This window comes from Xyrauchen texanus, chromosome 4 (assembly GCF_025860055.1).
Source record: "Xyrauchen texanus isolate HMW12.3.18 chromosome 4, RBS_HiC_50CHRs, whole genome shotgun sequence".
Classification (NCBI taxonomy): domain Eukaryota; kingdom Metazoa; phylum Chordata; class Actinopteri; order Cypriniformes; family Catostomidae; genus Xyrauchen; species Xyrauchen texanus.
The window spans coordinates 50,311,005-50,325,882 of NC_068279.1; the positions used below are offsets into that span (position 1 = coordinate 50,311,005).

Sequence of the window (14,878 nt, forward strand, 5' to 3'; positions counted from 1 at the left end):
TGGTCTCGGGGGGCCTCCCCGCCTACGTGGGGCAGGAATGGGTCCTGGAAAGAAAGCAGAATGGGGAGGCAGAAAGGAAGGGGAGGGAACAGGGGAACATACAGGGGAAGGGGGAAGACAGGGAGAGAGAGAGAGGGCTCCTCCGCCCTCGGGATCGCCGCCATGTGGTCCTCCGCAAGCCGGACGGCTGCAGCCGGGGTGGCCTCCTGGCTCAGAAGACTCCAGATCGCATGTCGGTCCTCTGCTTGAGCCCGCATGATCTCGAAGAATCGGCGATCCTGGTCCTGCCAGAGCTCAAGCAGGGATTGTTGGTGGCTCTGGTGTAATGTAGCGAGGGACTGGAGGACCCCTGCCAACTGGGAGGACTCTACGGGGCGATCACCTTCCATCGTTTTGGGAACGAACAGAGCGGAATTTTTTTTTTAAATAAATATTGAGTCCCGGGTTTCGGTACCAGTGTAAGACACTTCAGGTCTCGAGGGGAAGGAGGACACAGGGAACTGGTTTCTTCTACTCACAGGTGTTTTTTTTTAAATTGATAAACTTCAGCACTTACAGCTTCACAATAAAATGTCAGCTCACAATAACACATTAGCTTCACAATACATCTCTTGACCCAGACTCTCTCCACTGCTCTGGAGGTTCTGTGGCTGTTTATATGCCGCTCTCCCCGTGCTCACTGGAATTAGAGACAGGTGTTAGACATGATTTAGCTCAGGTGCAAGTGCCCTTATCGCTTCCTCTCCCCGACGGGCGCTTGACCATGCCCCCGCTGCCATAGAGATATTTCCCCTCTTTCAATTGTTCTATTTCAATTAAAGGTTCGAGTTTTGCTAATTGTTTTAATGAAAGATCAAAATGATAAACAATGCAGATATTTTTCAGTCTTCTTTGCTCATATTTTCCAAAGGTGCCAATATTTTTGGCCACAACTGTGTGTGTGTGTATATGTATATATATATATATATATATATATATACAGTGCATCCGGAAAGTATTCACAGCGCTTCACTTTTTCCACATTTTGTTATGTTACAGCCTTATTCCAAAATGGATTAAATTCATTATTTTCCTCAAAATTCTACAAACAATACCCCATAATGACAACGTGAAAGAAGTTTGTTTGAAATCTTTGCAAATTTATTAAAAATAAAAAACAAAACAAAAATCACATGTACATACACTCACCTAAAGGATTATTAGGAACACCATACTAATACTGTGTTTGGCCCCCTTTCGCCTTCAGAACTGCCTTAATTCTACGTGGCATTGATTCAGCAAGGTGCTGAAAGCATTCTTTAGAAATGTTGGCCCATATTGATAGGATAGCATCTTGCAGTTGATGGAGATTTGTGGGATGCACATCCAGGGCACGAAGCTCCCGTTCCACCACATCCCAAAGATGCTCTATTGGGTTGAGATCTGGTGATTGTGGGCGCCATTTTAGTACAGTGAACTCATTGTCATGTTCAAGAAACCAATTTGAAATGATTCGAGCTTTGTGACATGGTGCATTATCCTGCTGGAAGTAGCCATCAGAGGATGGGTACATGGTGGCCATAAAGGGATGGACATGGTCAGAAACAATGCTCAAGTAGGCAGTGGCATTTAAACGATGCCCAATTGGCACTAAGGGGCCTAAAGTGTGCCAAGAAAACATCCCCCACACCATTACACCACCACCAGCAGCCTGCACAGTGGTAACAAGGCATGATGGATCCATGTTCTCATTCTGTTTACACCAAATTCTGACTCTACCATCTGAATGTCTCAACAGAAATCGAGACTCATCAGACCAGGCAACATTTGTCCAGTCTTCAACTGTCCAATTTTGGTGAGCTCTTGCAAATTGTAGCCTCTTTTTCCTATTTGTAGTGGAGATGAGTGGTACCCGGTGGGGTCTTCTGCTGTTGTAGCCCATCCGCCTCAAGGTTGTGCGTGTTGTGGCTTCACAAATGCTTTGCTGCATACCTCGGTTGTAACGAGTGGTTATTTCAGGCAAAGTTGCTCTTCTATCAGCTTGAATCGGTCGGCCCATTCTCCTCTGACCTCTAGCATCAACAAGGCATTTTCGCCCACAGGACTGCTGCATACTGGATGTTTTTCCCTTTTCACACCATTCTTTGTAAACCCTAGAAATGGTTGTGTGTGAAAATCCCAGTAACTGAGCAGATTGTGAAATACTCAGACCGGCCCGTCTGGCACCAACAACAACCATGCCATGCTCAAAATTGCTTAAATCACCTTTCTTTCCCATTCTGACATTCAGTTTGGAGTTCAGGAGATTGTCTTGACCAGGACCACACCCCTAAATGCATTGAAGCAACTGCCATGTGATTGGTTGATTAGATAATTGCATTAATGAGAAATTGAACAGGTGTTCCTAATAATCCTTTAGGTGAGTGTAAGTATTCACAGCCTTTGCCATTACAATCAAAATTGAGCTCAGTACATCCTGTTTCCACTGATCATCCTTGAGATGTTTCTACATCTTGATTGGAGTCTACCTGTAGTAAATTCAGTTGATTGGACATGATTTGGAAAGGCACACAAATGTCTATATAAGGTCCCACTGTTAACAGTGCATGTCAGAGCACAAAAGCCATAAAGTCCAAGGAATTGTCTGTAGACCTCCGAGACAGGATTGTATCAAGGCACAGATCTGGGGAAGGGTACAGACATATTTCTGCAGCACTGAAGGTCCCAATGAGCACAGTGCCCTCCATCATCCATAAATGGAAGAAGTTTGGAACCACCAGGACTCTTCCTAGATCTGGCTGCCCGGCCAAACTGAGCGATCGGGGGAGAAGGGCCTTAGTCAGGGAGGTGACCAAGAACCCGATGGTCACTCTGACAGAGCTCCAGCATTTCTCTGTGGAGAGAGGAGAACCTTCCAGAAGAACAAACATCTCTGCAGCACTCCACCAATCAGGCCTGTATGGAAGAGTGGCCAGACGGAACCCACTCCTCAGTAAATGCACATGACAGCCCACCTGGAGTATGCCAAAAGGCATCTGAAGGACTCTCAGACCATGAGAAACAAAAGATTGAACTCTTTGGCCTGAATGGCAAGTGTCATGTCTGGAGGAAACCAGGCACTGCTCATCACCTGGCCAATACCATCCCTAGAGTGAAGCGTGGTGGTGGCAGCATCATGCTGTGGGGTTGTTTTTCAGCGGCAGGAATTTGGAGACTAGTCAGGATCGAGGAAAAGATGAATGCAGCAATGTACAGAGACATACTTGATGAAAACCTGCTTCAGAGCGCTCTGGACCTCAGACTGGGGTGAAGGTTCATCTTCCAACAGGACAATGACCCTAAGTACACAGCCAACATAACAAAGGAGTGGCTACGGGACAACTCTGTGAATGTCCTTGAGTGTCCCAGCCAGAGCCCAGACTTGAACCCGATTGAACATCTCTGGAGAAATCTGAAAATGGCTGATGCTCCCCATCCAACCTGATGGAGCTTGAGAGTTCCTGCAAAGAAGAATGGGAGAAACTGCCCAAAAATAGGTGAGCCAAGCTTGTAGCATCATACACAAAAAGACTTGATGCTGTAATTGGTGCCAAAGGTGCTTCAAAAAGTATTGAGCAAAGGCTGTGAATTCTTATGTACATGTGATTAAAAAAAAAAAAAGATTTAAAACAAACTTCTTTCACGTTGTCATTATGGGGTATTGTTTGTAGAATTTTGAAAAAAATAATGAATTTAATCAATTTTGGAATAATGCTGGAACATAAAAAATATTGAAAAAGTGAAGCGCTGTGAATACTTTCCGGATGCACTGTATATACACTGGTGGCCAGGTACTTTAATTCACCAAAGTGGCATTCAACTGAACACAAAGTATAGTCAAGACATTACTGATGTAAAAAAAAAACTGCACCATCACTATTTCTAAAAAGTAATTTTTTTATCAATCTAGACTGGCCACATTTCCAGCTGCCATCACTCCAACACCTTATCCTTGAGTAATCATGCTAAATTGATCATTTGGTACTAGAAAATCACTTGCCATTATATCAAACACAGTTGAAAGCTATTTGGTTCATTAAATGAAGCTTAACATTGTCTTTGTGTTTGTTTTTGAGTTGCGACAGTATGCAAAAGACTGGCATGTATTAAGGTCAATATTAGTCCAAAAAGGGCAAAAAAGAAACCGCTTTCTCTAGAAACTCATCAGTCAATTACTGTTTTGAGGAATGAAGGCTATAAAATGCTCGAAATTGCCAAAAAACTTAAGATTTCATACGTACGCTACAGTCTTCAAAGACAAAGTACAACTGGCTCTAACGAGGACAGAAAGAGATGTGGACGGCCAGATGTAGCTACAACTAAACAAGAGGATAAGTACATCAGAGTCTCTAGTTTGAGAAATAGATACCTCATGTCCTCAGCTGACCGCTTCATTGAATTCTTCCAGCTCAACACCAGTTTCATGTACAACAGTAAAGAGAAGAAGTGTGGGGTGAAATGTCACCTGAGTATCTGGACAAACTGACAGCTAGAAAGCCAAGGATCTGCAAAGATGTCATTGCTACACGTGGAGGATTTTTTGAAGAGAAATCTTTGAAGTAGTTTAAATGCAAAATCTGTACATTATTCCAGTCTTTTGGCCACAAGTGTGTGTGTGTGTGTGTGTGTGTATATATATATATATATATATATATATATATATATATATATATATTTAATGTACTTGATATAATGCAGAATGTGAATTAACTTAACAGGTAATGGTACACCTTTGGCTAAAGTGGTTATTTCAAAGTATTTAGGCATACCCTAAACAGGGCAAGCATATATGACCAATATAATACATTTATTTCTTTTATTTTCAGTTTTATAGCTTGTAGAAATCATGAAAATAACAATGAAAATATAGGAGCGTTTGCCTCGAGGTCAACGGCCTACTTTTAGATATAGATTAGTCCTTTGAGTTGATTGATGCCAAACATTTACCGACTCACTCATCGCTCCTCTCCACAGCTTTTTAAATGATACAGATACCTAGGCATAACCAAATCTGCCAGTATTTAAAGTTTTTGCATGTCATTTTGTTCCGTATTTTCGTCGTCAAACACGTCGGGCTCTTTAGCTCCGCTGAATAGGCCTACTATTACACAATGAGAACAGATAACGTAATTTCACGAGTGAACTTATAACATGCTGAATATTCATCATGGCCTATTTTTCACGTATGGACAGTCTGATGCTCTCATCCATGTACGTTTAATGGGATTCAACGCCTTTATTGGCCCGCAGCGTCACTCGTGTCGCATACTGCATTCTGTCAATCCAATGATGAGCGCAATCTTCAATTTTACGTAACGCTTTACCGTACAATTCCCAGTCCAGTCCTAGTGAGGAGGCGTATTGCTTTAGCTTGGATACCTCTATGAAATGACGGAGCTGAGCTGAGCTGTGTCCCACCCCCTCACCCCACACGGATGCTCTTGCATGGTGCGAACAGACTGTTGACATTACACGGACAAGAAATACAACAAACAGCATCAATCTCTAGTAAGTATGTGCACGATACCTCACTGGGATTAATTATATTGAACAATTAGTTACACTGTAGCGCGCAATGTTCTACATAAGATTTCCCGATGTAATACGAGTGTAGCCTACGTTGCGCAGTTTAATGAGAATATTTAATATTTTGTTGTTGGAACAACAATCCTGATATAAACGCAGGTTATTATAGTATATTTAACATTGTAATCGCGTTATAACATGATGACTAGGAAAGAGTTGCGTGCCAATCCGTGGAGGGAAAAATGTGCAGTAATATTTTGTCAGGTTGTCAAAATAAAACGATGCCATTACAGGATTTCTTATGATTTCATTTGAAAGGTTTAAGTTGAACTTTAGGCCTAAATTAGGGGAGGCTACAACATTGGCAAATAATTCATTTCTGGTAATTTTGTCATTATTTTCACAAAAGTGTAACACCACTATGTTTACCTTCTTGGCCTTCCCTGATTAATTTTGTCAGGGAATGTGTATGTTAAAATCTGTTAGGGTGAAGACAACTTTTTTATTTTCTTTACGTCAAAACAAAAATTAAAACCCTCTTCAAAAAATTTTTTTTGAAATAATATTGGGAAAGATTTGAAATAGATATTAATTTAGTTAATAGTAAGTGAAGGTATCAGTTATATTTTGATAGAAGATTTGTAAAACTGCATGATAAATGATGCTAGCTGATTAACATAATCTACAAAGGTGTTGTTGGCACAATTGGTTTTGGGGTTAGTTAGCACATAAAAACAGAAAAGTACAAAAATCAATAAAAACAATTTATAACCTTCCTACATAGTATTTATCAACTTAATCCCTCTACATACACACATTTATAACAAAATAATGTGTACTACTACTGCTACTAATTGCTATTATTTTTATTACACGTACGGTTCAAGCTAACAAGCAAATTGTATACAATTAGTTAATATTTTTATGTTTGATTGTTATGTGAAATGTTTATGTAAAATGGTTTACATTTACAAGAGTTTACATAGGTAAAAAAAAAAATTGTTTAATTCCAAAACATAAATTAATAATACATTATAGATAATCATTACTCATAGTAGTGATATATAACAAAAAACACTGTAAACACTGTGACAGCCAACCCCAATATGGGGCTGGTTTGCAAAAAAAGGCACAGCATAATTTTAATAATTAAAGAATAAGAGGCGAAAAATATTTGTTTATATTGAATGCATTTATTTTTTACCTAAGGACTTTCATCTGCACCTACTGTATTTGGGGTATTTTGACATTTGTTCCACCAGAGATATTAAAGAAAAATCAAAAGTGTGTCTCCCTTACCCAGCCGTAACAAGCATTGAGGGACCACAACATGGGATGTATGACGTCCCTCTTACATTCAGATTACTGGTCAACCAATTCGATTTATTCAATGGCTGATATTTAATCTATTACCTCCCCCATCCCAATCTTTTTTGGGGCTTTTTACTGGGATAGGGAAAGTAAAGAGGTGACAGGAAATGAGAGGGACGAGAGTGGGAATAGGATCAGGAAAGGACCTCACAAGCCAGGACTCGAACTCTGGTCAACCATGATGCGTCAGTACCACATGTCATGAGTGCAGCACCCTAGGCTATGGCTCTGACCCCCCATCCCACTCTTAAATATGGTTGCATCCATTCAAAGTCCTACGAGTAGTTTTTATTTATATACTAATCCAAAGCACCATTTCAACCCTCTTAAAGTTTGTAGCATACATTATGTAACTACTTAACATTTGAATAGATAGTAAATATAATTGCACCATGCCAAAATTCAATATTGATAAAAAAGTGAAAGAAATCAGTATACTGTAAGTTATGGGGACACAAATGCTACACAAATGACACTTTCCTGAATAAGACCCAAGTCTATGACTATTTTTTATGTTTTAGCAAAATAATAATAATAACAGGGTAATAGAATGTAAATGTAATAAAAGAGAATGTGGCAAGAATAGAAGGATATGTATGATGCTCCAGTAAATTCTTTCATTTGATTTACAGAGGTCATATGCATGTGTGGTGTTAACCATTGTGTGTTTGTATGAAATTATGTTGGCATCAAGGATGAAAAACACACTGATCAACCATTAATCTGAATTTGGGGTGTCCCCTTCATGTCTATGTATTCAAGACAACCAGGGCTGTAACCACCAGAATGTTGCTGTGTGTGTTTATACCCTAGCAGTTCAGATCATCTCTGGTGTAGGTGTTTATACTGCCATGGCAAACAGGGGGCCAAGCTATGGGCTCAGCCGTGAGGTCCAAGAGAAGATTGAACAGAAGTATGATGCTGAGCTGGAGGCTCGGCTGGTGGAGTGGATCCTGGTCCAGTGTGGAGGCGACCTGGAGCGGCCGGAACCTGGCAAACAGAACTTCCAGAAATGGTTGATGAATGGAACAGTATGTGTTGAATGTTGAATTGGAACATTATTTGTTTTGTATCATTTTATTTGGTTTAATTGTTAAAAATAAGAATGATAGAAAATGATAACGAAAGGATCGTAACGAAACGATAGTAGTTGGTCTAAATAGTACATTAAAATCTCTTTTAAAAATATCAAGAAAAAATTGACTATTCATGATATGACCCCTTTGAAAAGAAAATACAGCAGTGAAATATGGAGTTCTTGGTTAAGTCACCTGGATAAATGGCATTATTGAGAATCTGGCAATTTTTGCATGCTTTCGGATATGCTGTCAGAGGATATTTTCTGGCACACGTAGATAAAGATGCTTGTTCTAACACAGCATTCTTGATGCATTTGAAATAATATGTCTCCCTCCCTTCCCTCTCCTCACCCCAGATTCTGTGTCATCTCATCAACAGTCTTTATCCCAGTGGAATGGAGCCTGTTAAGAAAATTACAGAAAGTAAAATGGTCTTTAAACAAATGGATACGATTTCTCAGTTCTTGCAGGGTGCTGAAGAATATGGAGTCAACAGAGGAGATATATTCCAAACTGTTGATCTTTGGGAAGGTAACACACACACACAAGCACACAGACAGACATTACAGAAACACATTTAACCCATTTCCCACATTATATTTGCGAATTAAATGCAGTTAGAATTTTTAAGAAATAATCTTAAAACTATGAAAGAAATATGCCGTTATTCTTTATCATTTCCTTTTCATAAAAAATATATAAAAAATATATTTATATACAATATATGGGCCATTGTACCATTATACTATTTCAAACTGCAGTCACACAATAAAAATAATTATACAAATACATTTAGAATTTAGATATTGATAGTTCATAAGAATATGTTATAATCTATTTAAACAGAATGCATTCATTGACATAATAACAGGTATAGATATATACAACATAATCATATATAGAGTTCTTTTATTAGGAAGTGGCTGTCCCAAACCCTAACTCCTAAATTTCAACTTCAACCCCCCTGCATGAAAGATGCTCTGGTCATTTGGTCAGGTTGTATTGTGTCACAGCAATCATGTTTCTTTAAGACATTTTGGTGTGTTTTTAAGGAAAGGACATGGCTGCTGTCCAGAGAACACTGATGGCTTTGGGAAGTGAAGCTCTCACAAAGGATGACGGTCATTACCGTGGAAACAAAGACTGGTTCCATAGGTGAGTTGGACAAATTAGGGTGTTACTATAAGGTCAGGTACACACTGATATATTTTCGATTGAAAATGCTTTGATTTCGGTACTTTGATGCCTCTCATCAAAACTTATGAAAATGCACTCTAGTACCACATATTTTGGAAAACAATATCATTAGGAAACGGAAATTTTTTTCAACTGAAAATGTATTATTGTGTGTATATATATATATATTAGTGATGTCGATTTAACACGTTAATCCAGTGCGAGTCGTTTGACAAAAAATAATTAATCGCAATGCCCACCCGGAACGTAATAACGAAGATTCCTGAGAAATGCAAGCTTATAGTACCACCTGTTTACTACAGAGGGCAGTAAGTGAAATTTCAGCTGTATGAGCAACACACAGTTTATACAGTGAAGAAACATCCAGCAGCTCAACACAAACATGCATTACGTTCTTGCGTTTAAAACACTTGAAGGAGCACAAATCCAAACAAGGGGATCACAAGATGTGTTTAAAAATTGAATATTAAACTATATTTAACTTGACACGGTGACCTAAACATTTTATGTTTATGACGCAACGCATACATGTCTGACGCTTGTGAAATTGACGGGTTCTTAAACAAGCCCTCATTATAAATCTCCAACTGATTGACAAATTCACTTGTGAAATGGATTGCTGTGAACTGTATGCCAATGATTGACTTATGATCATTAATATGGGAGTAAACAATACATTGTATTCTAAAGCTTCTTTTTGTATTGTCCTATCAATGATGAACTCTTCTGCCCCAAGAATGTAATGCATTTTAATTATCTGAATATCTTTTATTTTATATATATATATATATATATATATATATATATATATATATATATATATATACTTTTTTAAATATTTAAAGATAACTATGCATCATTATGTATTGAATTATTTTTATATGAGGGGCTTTCTCAGCAAATAATTGTATATGCGATTAAATGCGATTAATCGGACACCATGTAATTAATTCGATTAAAAATGTTAATCGATTGACAGCCCTAATATATATATATATATATATATATATATATATATATATATATATATATATATATATATATATATACTGAAAGCTGCAAGTAAAGGCGGTGTACACTGTACAATTTTGGCCACGATTCTGCTGTCTGAGACAAATTTCAGGAATCCTAAAAGATTTCTCTCGTCGCAGGGCAAAATCGGCAATCTTACAATGTTCAGCGTGACATGTTCACAGACTGCCGATTAATAGCCTTTGCGAAGTTTGGGCAGTGTCTGAAATTTCGCACCCAAAAGAAACCTGCCCCGCGATTTCACCATTGCAACATTTGTGCCCAGTTATGACTCTATTCAAGCTCTTTCAATGTTTTTTTCTTTTCATTTTATATAAAAAGTTTTAATAAATAAATAAGCAGAAAATGCTTGGAGAAAAGTGTAACACATCAGCAATTTGAAAGATTTATTCTCCGAATTACATAAATACAGAGCTTAGGCTACAAAATAAAAAATTAAAAAATTATTGCATTTTCTCTTTTTTTTTTTTCTTTACATTTATCATGCATTTTCTATACAATGTTATTTTAAATACTATTTATTAACAAAATTTACTTTAAACGTCTGTAAACTTCTTTAGTTAAGATTCACACCACTCCAATTTTATTTATAAATAAATAAAATAGAATAGAATGATTGTATTTATGGGACATTTTAATCCAAATCAGCAAATACAGTAGGATACAGTTATAGAAATCTATGTCATGTTTATGCATCATCCATAGGGAATTTGCAAGCGTGATATATTATCTGCCCACGTTCATTCTCAACATCTGTAATTTTCTGTAATTGTGAACGAGCTGTCTTATTATAGGCTTATTTGACAAAATCCATCTTTCTTGTAAATGTTAGCCCATGCTTGGGATGGAGTGGTATTGGAGAAATGAAAATGCTGATTGCTTATATGCTTATATAATGCTTATATTCCGCAACACTCCCATAATGTGAGTCACGTTCACTGATCGGGACGACTGAGACCACAGTCTGCTACGATGTATATCATATAGTCTGACATAATGTCACTTAGTGTGCCATGGCGATATCAATGCATTCATATCGTACAGTCTGACAAGCAACAATATTAAAGGACTATTATAAATCGTACAGTGTGCACCCGCCTTAAGACAGCTGTTATGGCTCAATTAGACAGTTATAGGCAGCCCCCTTGTGGCCCGAGAGGGAAGGGAGAATGTAACTCCAAGGAGAGAGATGTGTAGATAATTGTGACCTACAAATTTGCGTGGATTGACGGTCTCAGACACGGAGGCAACTAAGATTCATCCTCCCCCACCTGGATTGAGGCGAGTCACTACGTCACCACGAGGACTTAGAGCTTATTGGGAATTGGGCATTTCAAATTGGGGAGGAAAAAAAAAAAAATTCTGTTGCTGCAAGACTAATCAAATCAAATACAGCTACGCCCTCTTAAGTATCTGTGACGAGGGGTGCACTTTGGGCCGTGTGCATCTCTCTCTCTAACTGGCGCCTCCGGCTCCCCTTTATCTCGCTCTCCCGCTGTGCGACCATGCACCCTCACGGCCACGCCCTCCTCCTCGTCACAGTATCCTATTAGCTCAATATTATCATCCCATTATTGCACTCTCTGTAAATAATCTTTTTTATGTGTTTTAGGAAAGCAAAGGGAAAAAAGAGGGAATTTTCTGAGGAGCAGCTGCGACAAGGCCGTAGTCTAATTGGCTTACAGATGCGAAGCAATCGAGGAGCATCACAGTCTGGCATGACTGGGTACGGCACCCCACGTCAAATCATGCGGTATGACTCTCCTCGGCATAATGGAGAACAAAGCAATCCCTAAATACAACACTGTTTGGTATAATTTAAAAACTCTATTGGAGATGAAACATCAGTTGTCGAAGGACATATGTGTGTATATATAGAGTGTTGTGAGAAATTATGTACGCCCCATGAACAGTTTTTCTCCTTTTTCAACATATGTGGACATGTCAATACTGGAGCTTTATTTAGACCGTATTGATGAGTGAAGATGATCATTTAACAAAAAATAAACAATAAAAATTTTAATTTGAAATATTTTATTAATCAAAACCATCTACAGAAATTCAGTTAAATCTTCTGTGGAAAAAATAAAATAAGCAAATCCCTACATGTAGTAGCTGGCATTTCCCCTTTAGCAGAAATAACTTATTATTGTAGTATTTTACATAGGAATGTTTTCCCTTTTTGTTTTTTTTTAAAACCTTCCAGTTCTTTGTTAGCCATTACTTGTTTGTTTTGGGTCATTATTGTGTTCAAAGGTCCAGTTATTGTTTCCAAGCACTCTTTGGTATATTGTGGAATTCATAGTCGATGTTATGGTGTAAGTTTGCTGGACCCTTAAGCAGCAAAACAAGGTCATTTTTCTCAGATGCAGTTTGGTTTTCACCAAACATGGGGCCCTATTTTCGTATTTGTATTAGGTGCAGGGTTATGTGCTACTACGTCTTATCCAGTTTTCATGAGTGAGGGTGCAAAAAGAGCAAAGAGCATTTGTCGTGCCAATGCAACGTGCATCTGTGCATGGGGGGACCTGATTCAAATTTTTGGCACTTCTAGTATAGTGATACAATAAATATAGAGGTGTACTAACACTTTTTTTTTAACACATGGGCATCTCTGTTTAAGCTCTAAACATTTTTCCTGAATGTACAGTCCAAGTGTTGTTTGTTAAATATTGCCTTTTACTGTATATGTTCTAGTATGTTGGGGAAAAAATACACTTGTCATAGGGTGTACTTGCCTTTTCGATGCCCTGTATACTGTGGACTATATGACTGCTTATTCCAATCTTAGTGTTATTCCTTCACCCAGTGCACCAGTGTCCAAAACTCAAGTTCACAATACACTATTAAAAACTGAAAAAGCTCTTTAACTATTAGTTATTTCTAATGAATAGTGGATTTCTCTTAATGCTTAGCCTTTTAAGAATGGTAAGCTTACTAACAGGCACTTCTTGAAGGCCTAATGTCGAGTTGTACTTCCTGTGCAATAGGAATGTTCTAAAAAATTCTAAAGCCATTTAGGAACATTGTGTTTTGAGGAGTAATTTTAAAGGGAAAGTTCACCTCAAAATAAAATAGCCATTATTTGCTACCTGTATGTCATTCCAAACCCTGTTCAGTATTTATTTTCAGAATGTTCTTTTATGGTTGAACTATTCCTTTAAAGGGATAGTTCACCAAAAATAAAAATAACTCCACTCTGTAGGTCCATACAATGCAAGTGAGACTTTTGTAGCTCCAAAAATCCCATAAAGGAAACATAAAAGTAATCCATGTGACTCCAGTGTTTAAATCCAAATCTTCTGGAGCAAAATCATAGGTGTGGGTGAGAAATAGAACAATATTTAAATATTTAACTTAAAGGACTTAAACTTTGATGTTTGTCATCATATTGCTTCTGAAGATATGTATTCAAAAACTGGAGTCATATGGATTACTTCTATGTGTCCTTTTTGGAGCATCAAAGGTCTGATCACCATTCACTTTCATTGTATGGACCTAAAGAGCAGAGGTATTCTTCTAAAAATCTTCATTTGTGTTCAGTAAAAGAAAGTCATACACATCTAGGATGGCATGATGGCGAGTAACTGATGAGAGAAGTTTCATTTTTGGGTGAACTATCCCTTTAACATTCAAATCTCATATAGTGCTAAAAACCACAGTGACCCTAGTCTCATTTATCTCCCTATAAAGATACTTTACAGTAACCTGCTACAAGAATGACGCAGCTGCAAACTAGCTGACTCAGGCCATTCAATATTGTCTTCATAAAATGTCATTGTAGTGCATATTTTTGTGATGTTACAACAGAGAACTGATGCCAAATGTTCATGTGATATGACAAAATAAACTATTTAAGAGGCTGTATAATCATGTAAAATTCAGTTGTGGTATTTATGAAATGTCAAATAAAATGCATCCATTTTGAACTTTTATGCATTAACTAACATTCATGTTTTTGAATGTTTATTGTGAAGTTTCATGTATATACCTACATATACTGTCTTTTTGACAATCAAAACCCTTTTCAAATTTTACAATTGGATAATAGGTCAAATTCTTTTGCTAAATTCAGTAGTACATTGTGTGTGTTTTAAATGCAGCTCATTTATTTCTTTGAAATATGTAATAGAGTCTTCATCATAAATGTTCAATTATACCACAGTTTATGATTTATACCTTGTTTTAAAATTTTTATTTTATTTTCATTTATTAATTCATTTTAGTGGATTTGATTCATGGTTGAGTCTTCAGGGTTTCAATTATTTAGATTTAATGTAATGTAGTACCATTCACTTTCATTTTGACTCAACATTATTTGGCTGCTTCGAAAATTAACTGGAGCCAATACTGTGTGGTATAACTATTTCAGATGGTAATCAACATTATGATGTCAGAGTTAGACAAGCACTGTAGACTTGTATTGTTTTATTTAAAGATAATTAGAATTAGTACAGACTAACCCTAACTCAAACCCTAACTGTAAAAGAACATATAAATATGAAAAAGTATTCTTATTAATATGTTTTATCAAATGAGCATTAGCTCACTTTTGGAAACTCCAAATCATGGAGATCTCCAAATTATAGCCAAGTGCATATGCATGTGCACACAAATTGTATTTCATTACAAACCATGACCACTGAAGAGTCTTG

General features: G+C 37.4%; 1 protein-coding gene across 2 annotated transcripts; it reads left to right on the forward strand.

The window, feature by feature from the left end:
- Window positions 1-5,381: 5,381 nt before the first annotated feature.
- Window positions 5,382-14,161, forward strand: LOC127642297 (transgelin-3-like). Of its 2 annotated transcripts, none has more exons than XM_052124909.1 (5): window positions 5,382-5,526; window positions 7,732-7,946; window positions 8,351-8,525; window positions 9,047-9,149; window positions 11,836-14,161. In XM_052124909.1, the coding sequence occupies exons 1-5, from the start codon at window positions 5,454-5,456 to the stop codon at window positions 12,017-12,019; spliced, it is 750 nt and encodes a 249-aa protein (XP_051980869.1). In that variant the 5' UTR covers window positions 5,382-5,453; the 3' UTR covers window positions 12,020-14,161. The 2 variants fall into 2 exon arrangements, with proteins under 2 accessions (XP_051980869.1, XP_051980861.1); XM_052124901.1 differs by having other exon boundaries at window positions 5,415-5,526; window positions 7,729-7,946.
- The last annotated feature ends 717 nt before the right edge of the window (window positions 14,162-14,878 follow it).

Coding starts and splice junctions, on each gene's coding strand:
- LOC127642297 (XM_052124901.1), top strand. CDS start 5,454: ATGCTCTTGCATGGTGCGAACAGACTGTTGACATTACACGGACAAGAA. Junction 7,947..8,350: donor AATGGTTGATGAATGGAACA/GTATGTGTTGAA, acceptor TCCTCACCCCAG/ATTCTGTGTCATCTCATCAA. Junction 9,150..11,835: donor AACAAAGACTGGTTCCATAG/GTGAGTTGGACA, acceptor TATGTGTTTTAG/GAAAGCAAAGGGAAAAAAGA.